A 13087-nucleotide genomic window follows, 5' to 3' on the forward strand; every position below is an offset into this window, starting at 1 on the left:
TCTTACCTGTCTGTGTAGTTTTGCAGCTTGATGATCTTTCTGGATTCACTAGCGAACCCACCCACCTCCGCCAGAAAGATGAGGCTGGAGAGAGAAAGAGGTGGTCAAAAAAAAACAAAAAAAAACAGAAATGACTTTGTATACAAAGTGGTTAAAAGAAGTTTCACCTACATAGAACATTGCCATCACTTCGGAGACGAAAGAGACACGAAAAAAGAATCTGAAGATGGCGCCCAAGGGTGGGAGCTTCCGCAGGAAGCATGCCGACGTCACCGGAAATACACCCAGGAAGGGGTGACGCCGACGCCCACTTGGGTGACGAAAAAAGAAAAGACTACGAATCCGGACCCAACCACAAGACCGCGGAATATGCACAGCATAGTGAATCCAGAAAGATCATCAAGCTGCAAAACTACACCGACAGGTACGAAACTATTCGTTATCCCATAGCCAAAAGATTGCTGCTCCTATTACAGTTACACTGATGCAATTACAAATAAATGAAAGCTATGGCGTGTTATTAGGAGGGGTGAAAGTTACCGACATATTTGCCAGCGACAATTTCCTGCACTGGCACTCATTGTTCAGCAAATTAAGCATGTGTGTGAGGGATGCATGAGCTCATATCTGCTTTAGATAGTCCCCAACATTATTACAGAGGAAACCGCCCAGAAGTGGGGCCAGAAGAAGCTGTGCCCCCACCTGCAGAAATCTGAGGTGTTATTTTTTAAAATTGAGACAGCTGGCACTGCTGGGGCAACTTCTGGGTTCACAAAGAGCTGTCAGTCACTACCTACAACTTACTCCAGGATCCCCATGAAAAGTTCATCTATGAAAGTATGAAAAAAGTTTAGCAAAACATTCCCTGTGCGTGAGGAGCAGTGTGAATGGCCCAATTACTTATCAGTCATTTTCATCACTCCCAGCCTGCATCTTCCGCGCCCCCATCAGGCAAGCATTCAGGGCTGGGGTGAGGAAGAGGAGGTGGAGGTGGAGGTGGAGGTGGAGGTGGTGGCTGCCTGGGTCATATCCCTCACTGTTCTCCCGACGGTTGGACCTCTCATGGCCTCGTGTGTTTTAAGAAGGGAACTTGATGGGCTGACGTTTCCATATAGTCCGGTAATATGACGTTCTTAGGCACCGCCTGCCCGTGGCCCCCACCAAAAGCACTCAAAAACTGGAGAAAATCTGCTGCTGATGAATTGCCACAAAGTGTTCATACCTGGCATCAGAACTTCAGCATAACTATGCGCTACCACAGCATCACTGAATGCCACAGCATCACTCGTCGCCACCACAACATCACTCAGCGCCACCACAGTATCAATCTGTGCAACCGTTCAACAACAACTGGTTCAAATATGTTCTCTCAATGTTTCAAGCTTTATTACAAATGTCACAAAAAGATGGTAATATTTCACTTCTGTTCTTGGATTTTCGTCACAATAAAATACACTGAACATAATCTTCACAAAAGTTATTTACAAAAGTTTAAGCTATTGCCATTATAAATTACTTATAACTTTTATTTAAGTATTAATTATTTAAAAAAATTAAAAGCCATTGTTATTTGTAATATTAATACATCTAAGTCACGTAAATACAAAACATGTTGCTTTACAAATGCTATAGGTGTCACATTTGCAAAAGATAAAAGTATTGGCATTGTAAATGACAAAGCTATTAATTTCGCTATTGTCACAACCAACACATGAATAAAAAATGTGTCATTTACAAGACCAATAGCTCAAACTTTCCTAATGCGAGACCTATTGCATTGCAAATGCTTGTTTGGTTTTTATATGCTTATGCATACATCTTCTTACATTTTTTTCCCTCAGGGTGATATGGATTCCCTTGCCTTAAAAATGGAATTTGATGAAGATTTCGGGATGATGGGAGGGGATGGAGTTGATGACTCACAGAGTACACCTCTGGTGACCCCTCTGGGTACCCCGGCACCAAAAACCCCAAGGATCAAACGAGAGAAAAAGGAACCAGGTGAAGGTGACACATGCCACTATTCATTCTTTTTAAACACACCAGCTTCCTGGCGTATATAAACATTGTCAGCACTTAATCTTCCTGCGCCCATTCCCACAAACCCTTTCTCACTTTTTATATTCCTGTTTGTCATCTTTCTCCTATTCACCTTTCAATTTGACTTGCTTCTTCTAAACTATCCACCACTAGCTGTCTCAAGCATATGACTTCCTTCTTAAGTCTTTCTGTTACTCACCAGAAATGCTGCCCTGGGGGTGAATCCTCTTTCCCCATTGTAATGCACAGTAGTTTTAAATTAATCACATTTCTTACTAAGCCATTTTACCATGTCTATTGCAGGCAGCTATTCATTATCACTCCACATTGTCCATTGCACTAGAGCCCTCAATCACTACTTCACTGTTAGTTCAAACATTTGAAAATCCTTTGCTTAATTATGATGCAGGTTCCAGAGTACGTAGAACATCAGTAACCCCAAAAGGATCAGGAAAGAAGGTTAAAAAGCGAAATCCGTGGTCTGAGGACGAATCTAAATCTGAAAGTGAAGTTGAGGAAATTGTGGAGCCTTTGGTTATTCCAAGAGATTCGCTTCTTCGGCGAGCTGCAGGTATTGTACGGTAACATTTTGATAGTGCTTAATATCCCTATCTGCGATGCTGAAGCTCTTTCCCATGCAGGCTGCACGCTATACTGTTGTCCTAAATGTTCATGTTTTGCAGAAGGTTGATGGTTGGCCTTAAAATATTATTGCCTGATTGAATGGTACTATGGTACTATGACTTTCCATGTACTCGTCTTGCGTGTAGATATTATCAAAAACGCAGTATGGTTAAAGGGTAAATCTTTATGGACAGCTGCTAGGAGTCCTGATGCAATTGATCTGAGCTCACCAAAGAGAAGGTTACATGGCTCTTTAGAGTTTTCAATACATCTTGCACCAGATACACAGCCAATCGGGCATGGCCCAGTGTACCATATTTCTTAATATTCTTCCCATCATTTATCGTCTCATAATAATAGATTTTATGGATATAGGTTTATGCAATCACTTCAAGAAAAATAGCAGTTTGTCACACTCGTGATTTTGCAAGTCATTGCAAGTTCAGCTCAGACCAGAGGTCCTTTGGACCTTCTGCAAGCTCAGACCAAGTGACTCTAAATGGAACCTGAAATAAAATGTGTTCTACCTTCCCTCCTCTGAAACTAACTAGTGTCACAACCTAAATGGTGATGTTCATCATGTCCTTTATTTCCTCACTCGGAGGATCAGTCATTGCCTTTCGAGGTGTTTGATAAATCGCATTTGTTTCAAAATACTGAACTAATATCCTTAAACCCATATGGGAACAGCTTCCATATACCCAGTTGTGAAGCCAGTGACTCCCAGAGTTCTCCTCCTCATCAGATCTCTTGTTTCCTTTACTATGTGATGAATTTAATCTATGAGTTTAGTGTAGATTATTGTTTCAAGAATATATGTGCAGCACTGTTGTCTGATAACCCTACAACCACCACCCTTTGTATCCAGTAGATCATCAAAAACCATTCTATTCTCAACGACTATACTTCTCAGGGCTACCATTTCATCTGTATTATTTTTTTAATGCAGATTATGTTTTTTTCAGATAGATTCTCTATTAGTCTAACTAGCTCATTTATATGATAGATGTTGCGTCCTTCACCAAGTGGTAGGCCTTTGTTTAGTTCCTTGAAATGACATGAAACATCCTAGGCATGACAAATCGGTAACCGATTCCATACCGACACTGAGTCTGATACAAATAGACTAACTGTCTCCATACCAAGAAACTCTGCTTGTATCCTATTACAGTTGGAGACGGCATTAAAGTCCACCTGAATTCCATACTAGGAGCGTAGACATTTTTGTAGTCTCTATTCAGTGTCACACAGAAATAAGATATTATAAAAGAGTATTCATGATGCATAAATGTTTCATTATTTGCTGCTCTTATCGTCATGAAGGGAAACACAACTTTACCTTCTTCCAATTCTATCTTGTTAGTGCAAAACCCATCTCTTAAATCCCTGTCATAGTATGCTTTCAGCCCATATCTTCATTTTTCACATTCCTATCAGAGGTTCTTCTGAAACAATATTTCACTGCATTTTTCCGGTGAAATTCAGTTTCATAAACATTTCTTGTAGGAAAGCACAAGTCTGTCCTAGTTCGTGATACTGCTATCCACAGATTATTCACCTTCTGAATATTTCCGAGGCATCATACTGAATCTAGAAACTTTCAGAGCAGTAGTCCTGCGTGCCTGCATGTGGCATCAAAACATACAGCTTCATGCTGATGTCATTTTGACCCAGATGTGGCTAGCGGATACAAGCACCACCAATGCACATTTATCTCCTTTCCTTCCTTTAAGCTCTTTCAGATGTGGTTCTGAGCTACTGTTTTCTTTCAAGGTCCTTTTTGGAAAGAATTTCCTGTGTGCAAGGGAAAATGTCATCTTATACGACCGGAGTTCGTCATGTAGAGACTGTCTCAAACAGATGGCTCTGACAGACCCTCACAAAGTATACCTGTAGGAAAGTGACATGGTCACTCCCACATTTTGCCAGGTATCTGGTGCAATTTTGACAGAGGTGCACTGGGTTCCTGCTAACCAGGTCCCCTGTGCCAGATCTCTTTCCCTAAAATTGTCCATTTATTCCCCCAATTGGCAATCATTTTAGCACCCCCTGCAAGCCCCTAGTAAATGGTACCCCTGATACCTAGGGCAAGGAGGCTAAAAAGGGCCCCTAAGGGCTGCAGCATGTATTCTGCCACCCTAAGGGACTCCCTCAGCACCATCATGTGAGCTGCCATTGCAGATTGTATGCCAAGGCGCAGAGAAAAGTGAATGCACGATGTGGCACACCGCCTGTGTGCCATGTCTGCAGACACTTCATGTAGTATAGGTAAGGCATCCCTGCAGCAGGCCATACAGCTCTAAGGCAGGGTGCACTATACTACACATGTGACCATATATTCATGAGCAGATATGCCCCACTGATGTCGAAGTCAATTCTTAGATATTGCAAGTGATCAGGGAAGTCATTTTGGGTACATGTGCTGGACACTGGTACTTAAGACTTCCCCAGCTATATGATGGTTTAACCCTCAAGTTTCCTCCAAAACTATTTGTGATGCCACTGTGGTATCCCAGTTTGGTCCTGACTTTCCTCATGTCTACTCCGTGTAAGCTGATGCACAGTGTTCACTTTGTTTTCTGACTCTAAAGATGGGCTTTCTCGTCACGATTACTACAGCTTATTGCGCGAGTGATCTCAAAGGTCTCTCAGTCCAGCGTCTGTACACTACCTTTTTCCCCAGATAAACTGTCTAACAAGTGGTGACTCCTTTTCACTTTAAGCAGTTCTTAAATTTCCCAATGTTCTTTGCATCATGTAGGGTTTTTGTTGCAGTAAGCCCCCCCACACACTTTTTGCCAGATTTCTGGTGCACTTTGACTGAGTGTGCCCTGGGCCCTACCAGTCAGGTTCCCAGTGCCTATGTTCTTTCCCTAACCTGTACCATTGTTTTCACAATTGCTGCATCTCTGTCCTACCTGTAAGTCCCTTATAAGTGGTACATATGGTACCACGGGTAGGCTATCCAGAGAAAGACCTCGGAGGGCTGCAGCAGATATTATACCACCCTCTGGGTCCTATCACCACTAACATGCACCACTGTCATTGCAGTCTGCGTGTTGTGGTGCAGGTAAAAGTGAAGTCTCGGCCCTGCCCAGCATTGCATGGGGCCTAGGTAAGTCACCCTTCAGGAAGGGTGCCCTATACCTCCAATGAGGTCCCATCTGTAATATCTAAGGCCATTCTTAGATATTATAAGTGCTTAGTAAAACCATCCGGAGTATGAGCTAGAAACTGGTCATTAGGAGTTTCCTAGCACCATAATGGCTTTACTGAATACTGGGATGTTTGGTATCAAACATCTCCAAATACTAAACCTGCACGGATTCCAGTGTTAGATTTATTATTCCTTGCAGTCGGGGTCCTTTCTAGATGGGACCCCCTGAAGTAAATCAACCACTTGTGGGTTCCTGGCTGGTGAAACCCAGCCTGCCACCACGAGTCAGATTTCTGGACCCCTGGGGTGGGAGCCTTCACTTCCAAGGCCCAGAAACAAAGCCTTACCTGGGTGGAGGTGTTCACACCTCTCCCAGGTCAGGAAGAGCCATCTGTGGCAGTGGAGCTTAAAATGCCTTGCTGCCTTTGCAACGTGACCCTCGGGTCCGCTTCCTGTCTCACCTCCTTTTTGGTGGGAAGAACAGGTGGAAAACATCAGACCAGCCCAGAATGTGTGCCCACCTGTACCAACTCCACCGCAGTGGGGTAGGTGTTGGTGAAGCATACTCTTCAGTGCCTGCCATCTTGCAGATGGCAGGCCCCACCAATCAGGATCACGGATTGTGCAGACGCCCCCACATGGGGTGAGCAACCTGAGCCCTTTGGCTACTACCTCGAGACCCCTAAAAACGCCCCCTAAATACAGTGTTTAGGGGGAAGCCCTGAACCCAGGATTTGAAACTTGACTACCTAAGAAGAATGGAACTGACTTGGTCCCCCATCCCCGACGTCCTGCCTTCAGTTCCGGAACTCCTCTGCCAAAAAAATAGCAGCTCCGAGAAAGATCAGCGACATCCAGACTGGGTGAGAACTAATCCCCAACTTAAATAAAGATTTGAGACTCCCGAAGACCGCTTTCCTGTCCACAAAAAAAAATCAAATCCATGCGGCCCCAAGAACCCCTGCTCCAGGCCTTACCTCTGCACCCGCCGCCCACAACTCATGTCCAGGGGTCCACCAGTCCTGAAGTGGTTCCCCAGCAGTCTTGACCTCCAAAACATCGAGTGATGTCACCTTCAAGATCCATTGCCCACTCCTGCAGCCTCTTCGCCACGACCCCTGTAACCTGCAACCGTCTGATAAGGAAGAAATCAGACGCTAGAAGACACCCATGCAGCCTCCGGCCCTGTGGACTAGTTCCAAAGATATCCTGCCATCCTCCTGCATCCGAAGATACTTAACTGGCTGTTGGTTTCCCTCGTCAGGCTTCCTGAGAGAGTCCTTCAGGCCGTGACTGATTTTGAAGAACTTCATTGAACAGCATTGGGCGCTCTACGCTGTGTGAGCACCCTGCACCCAACCGTTCCTGTGCTGCTGGTGGTGTGGTTTTGGTGCTGCCTTGGGTCCCACTTTGCCCTCACCTAAACTCCCAAAAATATTTGTTTCAGCCCGATTGGCCTGCCCGTGAGCAGCCTCATCGCGCAGACCCTCAAGCCCCAATGGCTTGCATTGGTCTCGGTACTGAAATTTACCCTCTGCACCCGGCCGCCCTAGTGCCGCTGGTGGTGCAGTCCCAGCGCAGAACCTAACCTTGCTGATCCTGGTTTCACCACCCGAAAGATAGTAGTTGTAAAACGTTGTACTTGCCTGTAATTAATAACTCCATGTTCGAGGCATATGAGCTGCAGATTACACACTGTGCATAGATCGCCACCTACTGTTGGGCCCGGATGTTTGTAGTTTGTTTTTGTTCTGAAAAGTTTTTTGGAAGTCACAAGATAGGTGGCTCCTCCTTAGGACCACATTGCGCATGGGTATCGGCTCCATCCTCCAGATTGTTTTTTTTCCGACATCGGGCCCGGATGTGTTTCCTGCGCTCCAGTTTGGAACCGAATTTTCTTCGGCCCGCAATTCTCACCCAGTTCGACGGTATTGTTTCGATCGCACTCCCCATCGACAAAACACTATTGTGTAGATGTGCAAACCAAACAACAAGCTAATGTGGGCCAGGCTGTTCTCAAAACATTATTTCAAACTACTGCAACAGATAGGGGTGGTCGCCGCTAAGAGTGGGTATTGCTATAGTCTATGCACAGTGTGTAATCTGCAGCTCATATGCCTCGAACGGAAAATGCTACTTACCAGTATGCATCTGTTCTTGGCATGTAGAGCTACAGTTACACATGCCCACCCGCTTCCCCGGCTACCCTTGTCGGTTCCAGTTTTATCTTAATTAGATACAGCTTACATGGACATCCTTCCTTTTCTTGCAAAGCTCCATCATTTCCCTAATGGCGAAAAACAATCGGAGGATGGAGCCGATGCCCATGTTCAATGTGGTCCAAAGGAGGAGTCCCCTATCTCTTGACTTCCAAAGAACTTTTCAGGACAAAAACAAACTGCAAACATCCGGGTCCAACACTAGGTGGCGATCTATGCTCAGTGTGCAACTCTGCAGCTCTACATGCCAAGAACAGATGCATACTGGTAAGTAGCATTTTCCTTTCCCCTTAGGATTTCATGGTGTGGTTTACCTTCGTAAAATGTTCTGTGTTGACCTGTCTTGTACTGCAACAAAGTAATTTGGTGTCTTCAACGGAGTTAACCTGCTTACTGATGTACTGTAATGCCTACACTGTTTGTTTTGCCCTAAACTAGAAAAGTAACTAAAAAGTTACTAGAAAGTAATCTGAAATAATTGCAAGTTTTTTAAAGAGCTTACAACCCATTCCTCTACTGCAAAGTAACTTGTATGCTTCTACAAGCCTAGTACACACTGTATCTTTAAAATAATTATTCTATTGAACGGGTCACTTACCTGCTGCTAAGAAAAACTATGTTCTGGCAATAAAAATAACAAAGTAACAACTTTTTATACAAACAATTGATCTGGATTCAATCTTTGAGTAAGTGACATGTTTTGCCTGAGTGTGTACAACAAATGCTACACTACCCTCCGACAAGCCTGACTGTGCAACCACACTACTGCAAAAGAGTAAGGTATTATCTACTTTAGCCTCTGCTATTCCTCAGGGGTTCCACTGGACACTGTGCACACAATAGCTTACTTTGGTATAGTATACAAAGAGCCAGCTTCCCACACTTCACATCACCCCTCGAAGCGCAGGTGTCACTTCTGTAGCTGGACCTCAAGAGATCCCTAAATTTTAACCTCGATGTCACCAAAGACCAGCGGTGGGTGATCAGCTTTGTGTGTCGTTCTCTGAGACCAAGAAAGGAAATGTGGTGCAGAAAAGGACGTGTACAACTTGTACAGGTTGGATAGTCATCTGCATTAAGACATGCTATGCTTTGGCCAAGCTTCCCCCATCAGAAACAAGTGCACCTTCTGCTAAGGCTGCTAGCACTGCATTGCCACGCAGAGTGCCTGTCACGCTGTAACATGCGAATCGGTGTACACTTTCACAAAGCACTACTGCCTTGATAGTAAAGTCCAATGGGAAGGGAATTTTGCTTGCTTGGTCTTGAAGTACATTTTGATCCGTGGTTACGAGGAAATTCTGGTGGGTATGGAGAGGGCTTTCAGGCCTTTGGAGTGATTGACCCCTAAGAATTTCCTAAGATACTTGCTTTTCTCTGTAACCATTATAACAGATGTATATAAGATTAGGGTACATGACATGTGCACACCAAATCTTCTAGTGCTCAAGACAGTGTTCTTGAACATGAAAATGTATGAAATCGATCAGCATTGGAAGGGTTAATCAGGACAGAAAGCACAATAACCTAGTACGTTCTGAAGCAGGAACTCACATGCTCTTCATGCTATTGCTAACCGGGCAAGCAGAATTGTCGGTGGCAGAGCAAGCCCAGAAGCAGAGAACGAACTAGCAGATACAAGTGCTTCACCAAGTAGTGTTGCACCAGACACTCATGCAGCACATCATGTGCAAACAGGGAAATTAAAAAGTCTCTGTACTGTCCCCAGAAATGTACACTGGAACATGGCCCCTACTATGTTAACATTTCTGGTGCAATAGTATTTACATTTTTCAATCAGTACAGAGAAATGAATGGGGCAACGTGTTTAGTTTCATGTCAATTAATTTAGAATTGCCGGTGTTCTAACCACTATCACAATATCCTTTAAAAAGATTGTTTCACGGAGCAGATAACTCGCTTCCTACATGGAGGAAACACAGTGTGTCAGAATGAACTGCCCAACCTTTATTTGCTTATGTCTACCGAATTAGTGAAGCCCTGTTGTTAGTGTTTTTTTTTTTTTCTTTTTTACTCTAAAGTCAAATGTTATCTAAATTGGCCAATACAACACTCTTGGAAGTATAACAAACTTAATACAAAAAATAAGCAAGAAATCTATCTGCTCTTTCATTCATTGTGACTGATAAATGGATGCTTACTGTGACACAGCTGGGCTTTTTGCATATATTTTCCAACCATTTTAGTAGATCCATACCATCAATTTTAAGTCTCACCTTTGATCTGCCTTAGTACATTTTTGTGCACGATTCAAAAGCATTTGTTAAAACCATGTATTCTGTCAGCAATTTGTTACTCGCGTGCATGCATTGAGATTATGTGCTGTTTAAGCCTTAAACCTTCCTCTTTTCACCTCCTTTACTCTAGCTGAGCGGCCCAAGTACACGTTTGATTTCTCAGAAGAGGAAGATGCTGAAGAAGATGAAGATCTCTTGCATGACTGTAATGACTTAAATGACCTCCAACCAAAGTCCTCCCCCGTCAGAAATAATGAGGTGGCGGAGGTCGACGAGCCGGACGAGCCAGACGATCTGGATGATGAGGATGAGGAGAATGTGCGATTGGACAGTTTTGCCAAGGACGATTTTAGCTCCTCTCCCATCAAATCTTCTCCCCCTCTGAAACCACCGACTCCTGAGAAATTTTCTCCCCCTTTCAAATCCACCCCCCCTATCAAAACGTCAATCAAATTTTCCGCTGTCAAGTCGTCCATCAAGTCTTCACCTTTCAAGTTCAAGCTTACTACGGAGTAAGTGCACTCATTATGGTTCGACTTTGTAAGATGTTGGAAGTGGTAAGGTAGTTCTTGTGTTATATCTAGAACTTTACTGAATTGTCATGTGCCCTGCCTAGGGCTGAAGGTCAGTGTAAATGTTCATGGGATGAACTGTTGAGATGTAATACAATGGAGAGAATTGTTTATGTTCTAGATATGTTTTAAACTGGCAATCCTTTTCAAGGCTTGAGGGCTTTTGTAATTTGCTGTTTATGTAAATGTTGTAGCAGATGATTAAGAATGTATATAGCTTAAAAAGTGTAATACCTGGCATCTGTCATTGGGTGTTGTGGGACCAATGACTGCAGCAGTAATTCTTACTGTAGTGAACGCTGTACCTTTCCCTTCAATGGTCCTGATTTGGTGATGAAGTTTGTTGACAGAATGAAGTCTATGTGAAGGAAATCTATTCCGTTTGAACTGGCAGCACCAGAGGACAGATTTTCTGCCTGAGAAAAGGAAGGTTTCCAAAGCGGTTTAGCCCTTTAGTATGCCATCTAACATATAGTGACTATGTGAGAGAAGTTCTCTATTAGAAAGTTGCTCTATGTTGTCAGTAGTAAGATAGTCACAAAAGAGTTGTGATTTCAAACATGCAAGGGGCGTTCTTTGCCTACTCATGGGTAAGGGAGAGTAGCTGGAAAATTCAAGTGCAAGATGTGGTGCATCTTAGATTTTGAGAGATTGTGAGTGAACAGCAAGGGCAGGACCGGTGAGGGCAGACCTTGTTGGTTCACAGTGAAGCACTGAAGGTTTCTAGGCCTGTCGGATGCTTTTATGGGCCCTAGGGTAAATTTTACTTGTGGTGCCAGGGGGAATCTCGCTGTCCTCACATTATAATTTATGTTTGCCAACCACCTCATATTACAGATAAGAACGTAGAATGGATGGAAAATAGTTGCCATGATCTTGGGCTTGCCTATTTATATCAGAACTTCCAAAAGACAACGGGTCTAGTTCACAAAGGTATTTTAGGCATAAACCGGAGTTTGACTGAAAATGTTCTTTTCGCCTTTCAAGAATTTTACAAAAGGGATGGATGTTTGTAGCATGTGTGGCTGTAAATACAAAATGCTCTGAAGCTCCTGCCTTTTAATCTCGAGCACGGACTGTTGCAACTTGTTTTTCTTCGAGTCTCAATGTTTAGGTGACTCACTCCTCCCCTAGTAGTGAATGTGTATGTGTACCCACTGCCTTGTTAGATTATTTTTCTCATCAATTTGATTCAGATGTGTATTGACTTAGCTTCCAGTCTCAATGCGTTTGGCGCTGAATGCTGTAGTCCTCGGACCTGTTATTTCACTTCCAGTCGCCGAGAAGACTTCTACTCCAATGTTAATTCTTTTTTCTCTTGACCTGTTCTGGATGATAACAGCAAAGGCCAAGCCTCCCAGCTGTTAAACCACCCCACCATTCTGGCCCCAACCCTTTCTCTACTCCGGAGAGTGAAGAGGCAAAAAGAGAAGCCCATTACTGTTTCTCGAAGTATCCCATCCTCGCTCTCTTCAGAGCACGACAACACCCACCACAACGCCTGCTTGGCCTTAAGGAGCAAGAAGATACTTAGGCTGCAGAAGCAGGCACAGAACCAGGCACAGATCCCACAACTAAATTTACTGTGCAACCTTCCGCCTGTGTTAAAGGGTATGGTTAAGTCTGCATCTGGGAGCCTGTGAAATCATGGGTGGTACCACGCATTGTTGGAAAAAAAAACTTTATTCCTGCACCATCTGATCCTCTATATGTTAGATGCCATGCAAATGACGCTTCCCTTCCTGATAGTTAGCAAATGGATGCAGCTAACTAAAGGGTGGCAGGTGGTTCAGTCCTACACTAGTGCATCGCCCATTCCGTGGGTCTCCTGTCCTGATATGACAGGGCTTAATCGGAAGAAATGAAGGCCTTGTGCCAACCTCTTGCCTATATCGGAAGAGGGGGTAAGAGATTATCAAGAAGGGGAAAGCCCTATCCAACTCCACTGTATGGTGTTTGTTAGACTCAGCTGATACAGCTGCCCAAGAGAAAACACCTTTGCTATGTTCCATTGCCACTCACAGCTTCGTATTTCTGGCTTTAAGCCAGAGGTGCCACAAGAACTCATCAACCAGCCCTTTGACAGGGAGGTCCTTTTCGGTCTGCTGGTTGATGAGATTTTAGAAAAAATCAACAAGGACACACATTGCTGAGGCTATGGGTGCCCTTCAAGTACCACCGACCAAGGAGCTCCATTCTGAGGCAACAGGCAAGGGG

At 44.0% G+C, this 13087-nt stretch overlaps 1 protein-coding gene across 4 annotated transcripts in view; it reads left to right on the forward strand.

Moving 5' to 3' along the window:
* TOP2B (DNA topoisomerase II beta) overlaps positions 1 to 13087 on the forward strand; it is a 683650-nt gene that overhangs the window by 608783 nt on the left and 61780 nt on the right. For 2 of the 4 annotated variants that reach the window (XM_086942134.1, XM_086942136.1), the window contains exons 29-31: positions 1842 to 2001; positions 2450 to 2611; positions 10429 to 10810. In XM_086942134.1, coding sequence (XP_086798260.1) covers positions 1842 to 2001; positions 2450 to 2611; positions 10429 to 10810 — 704 coding nt within the window. Of the gene's footprint in view, positions 1 to 1841; positions 2008 to 2449; positions 2612 to 10428; positions 10811 to 13087 lie in introns of all 4 variants that reach the window. The other 2 variants (XM_086942133.1, XM_086942135.1) reach the window with 1 other exon arrangement.

The sequence above is a fragment of the Lissotriton vulgaris genome, chromosome 10 (assembly GCF_964263255.1).
Source record: "Lissotriton vulgaris chromosome 10, aLisVul1.2, whole genome shotgun sequence".
Classification (NCBI taxonomy): Eukaryota; Metazoa; Chordata; class Amphibia; order Caudata; family Salamandridae; genus Lissotriton; species Lissotriton vulgaris.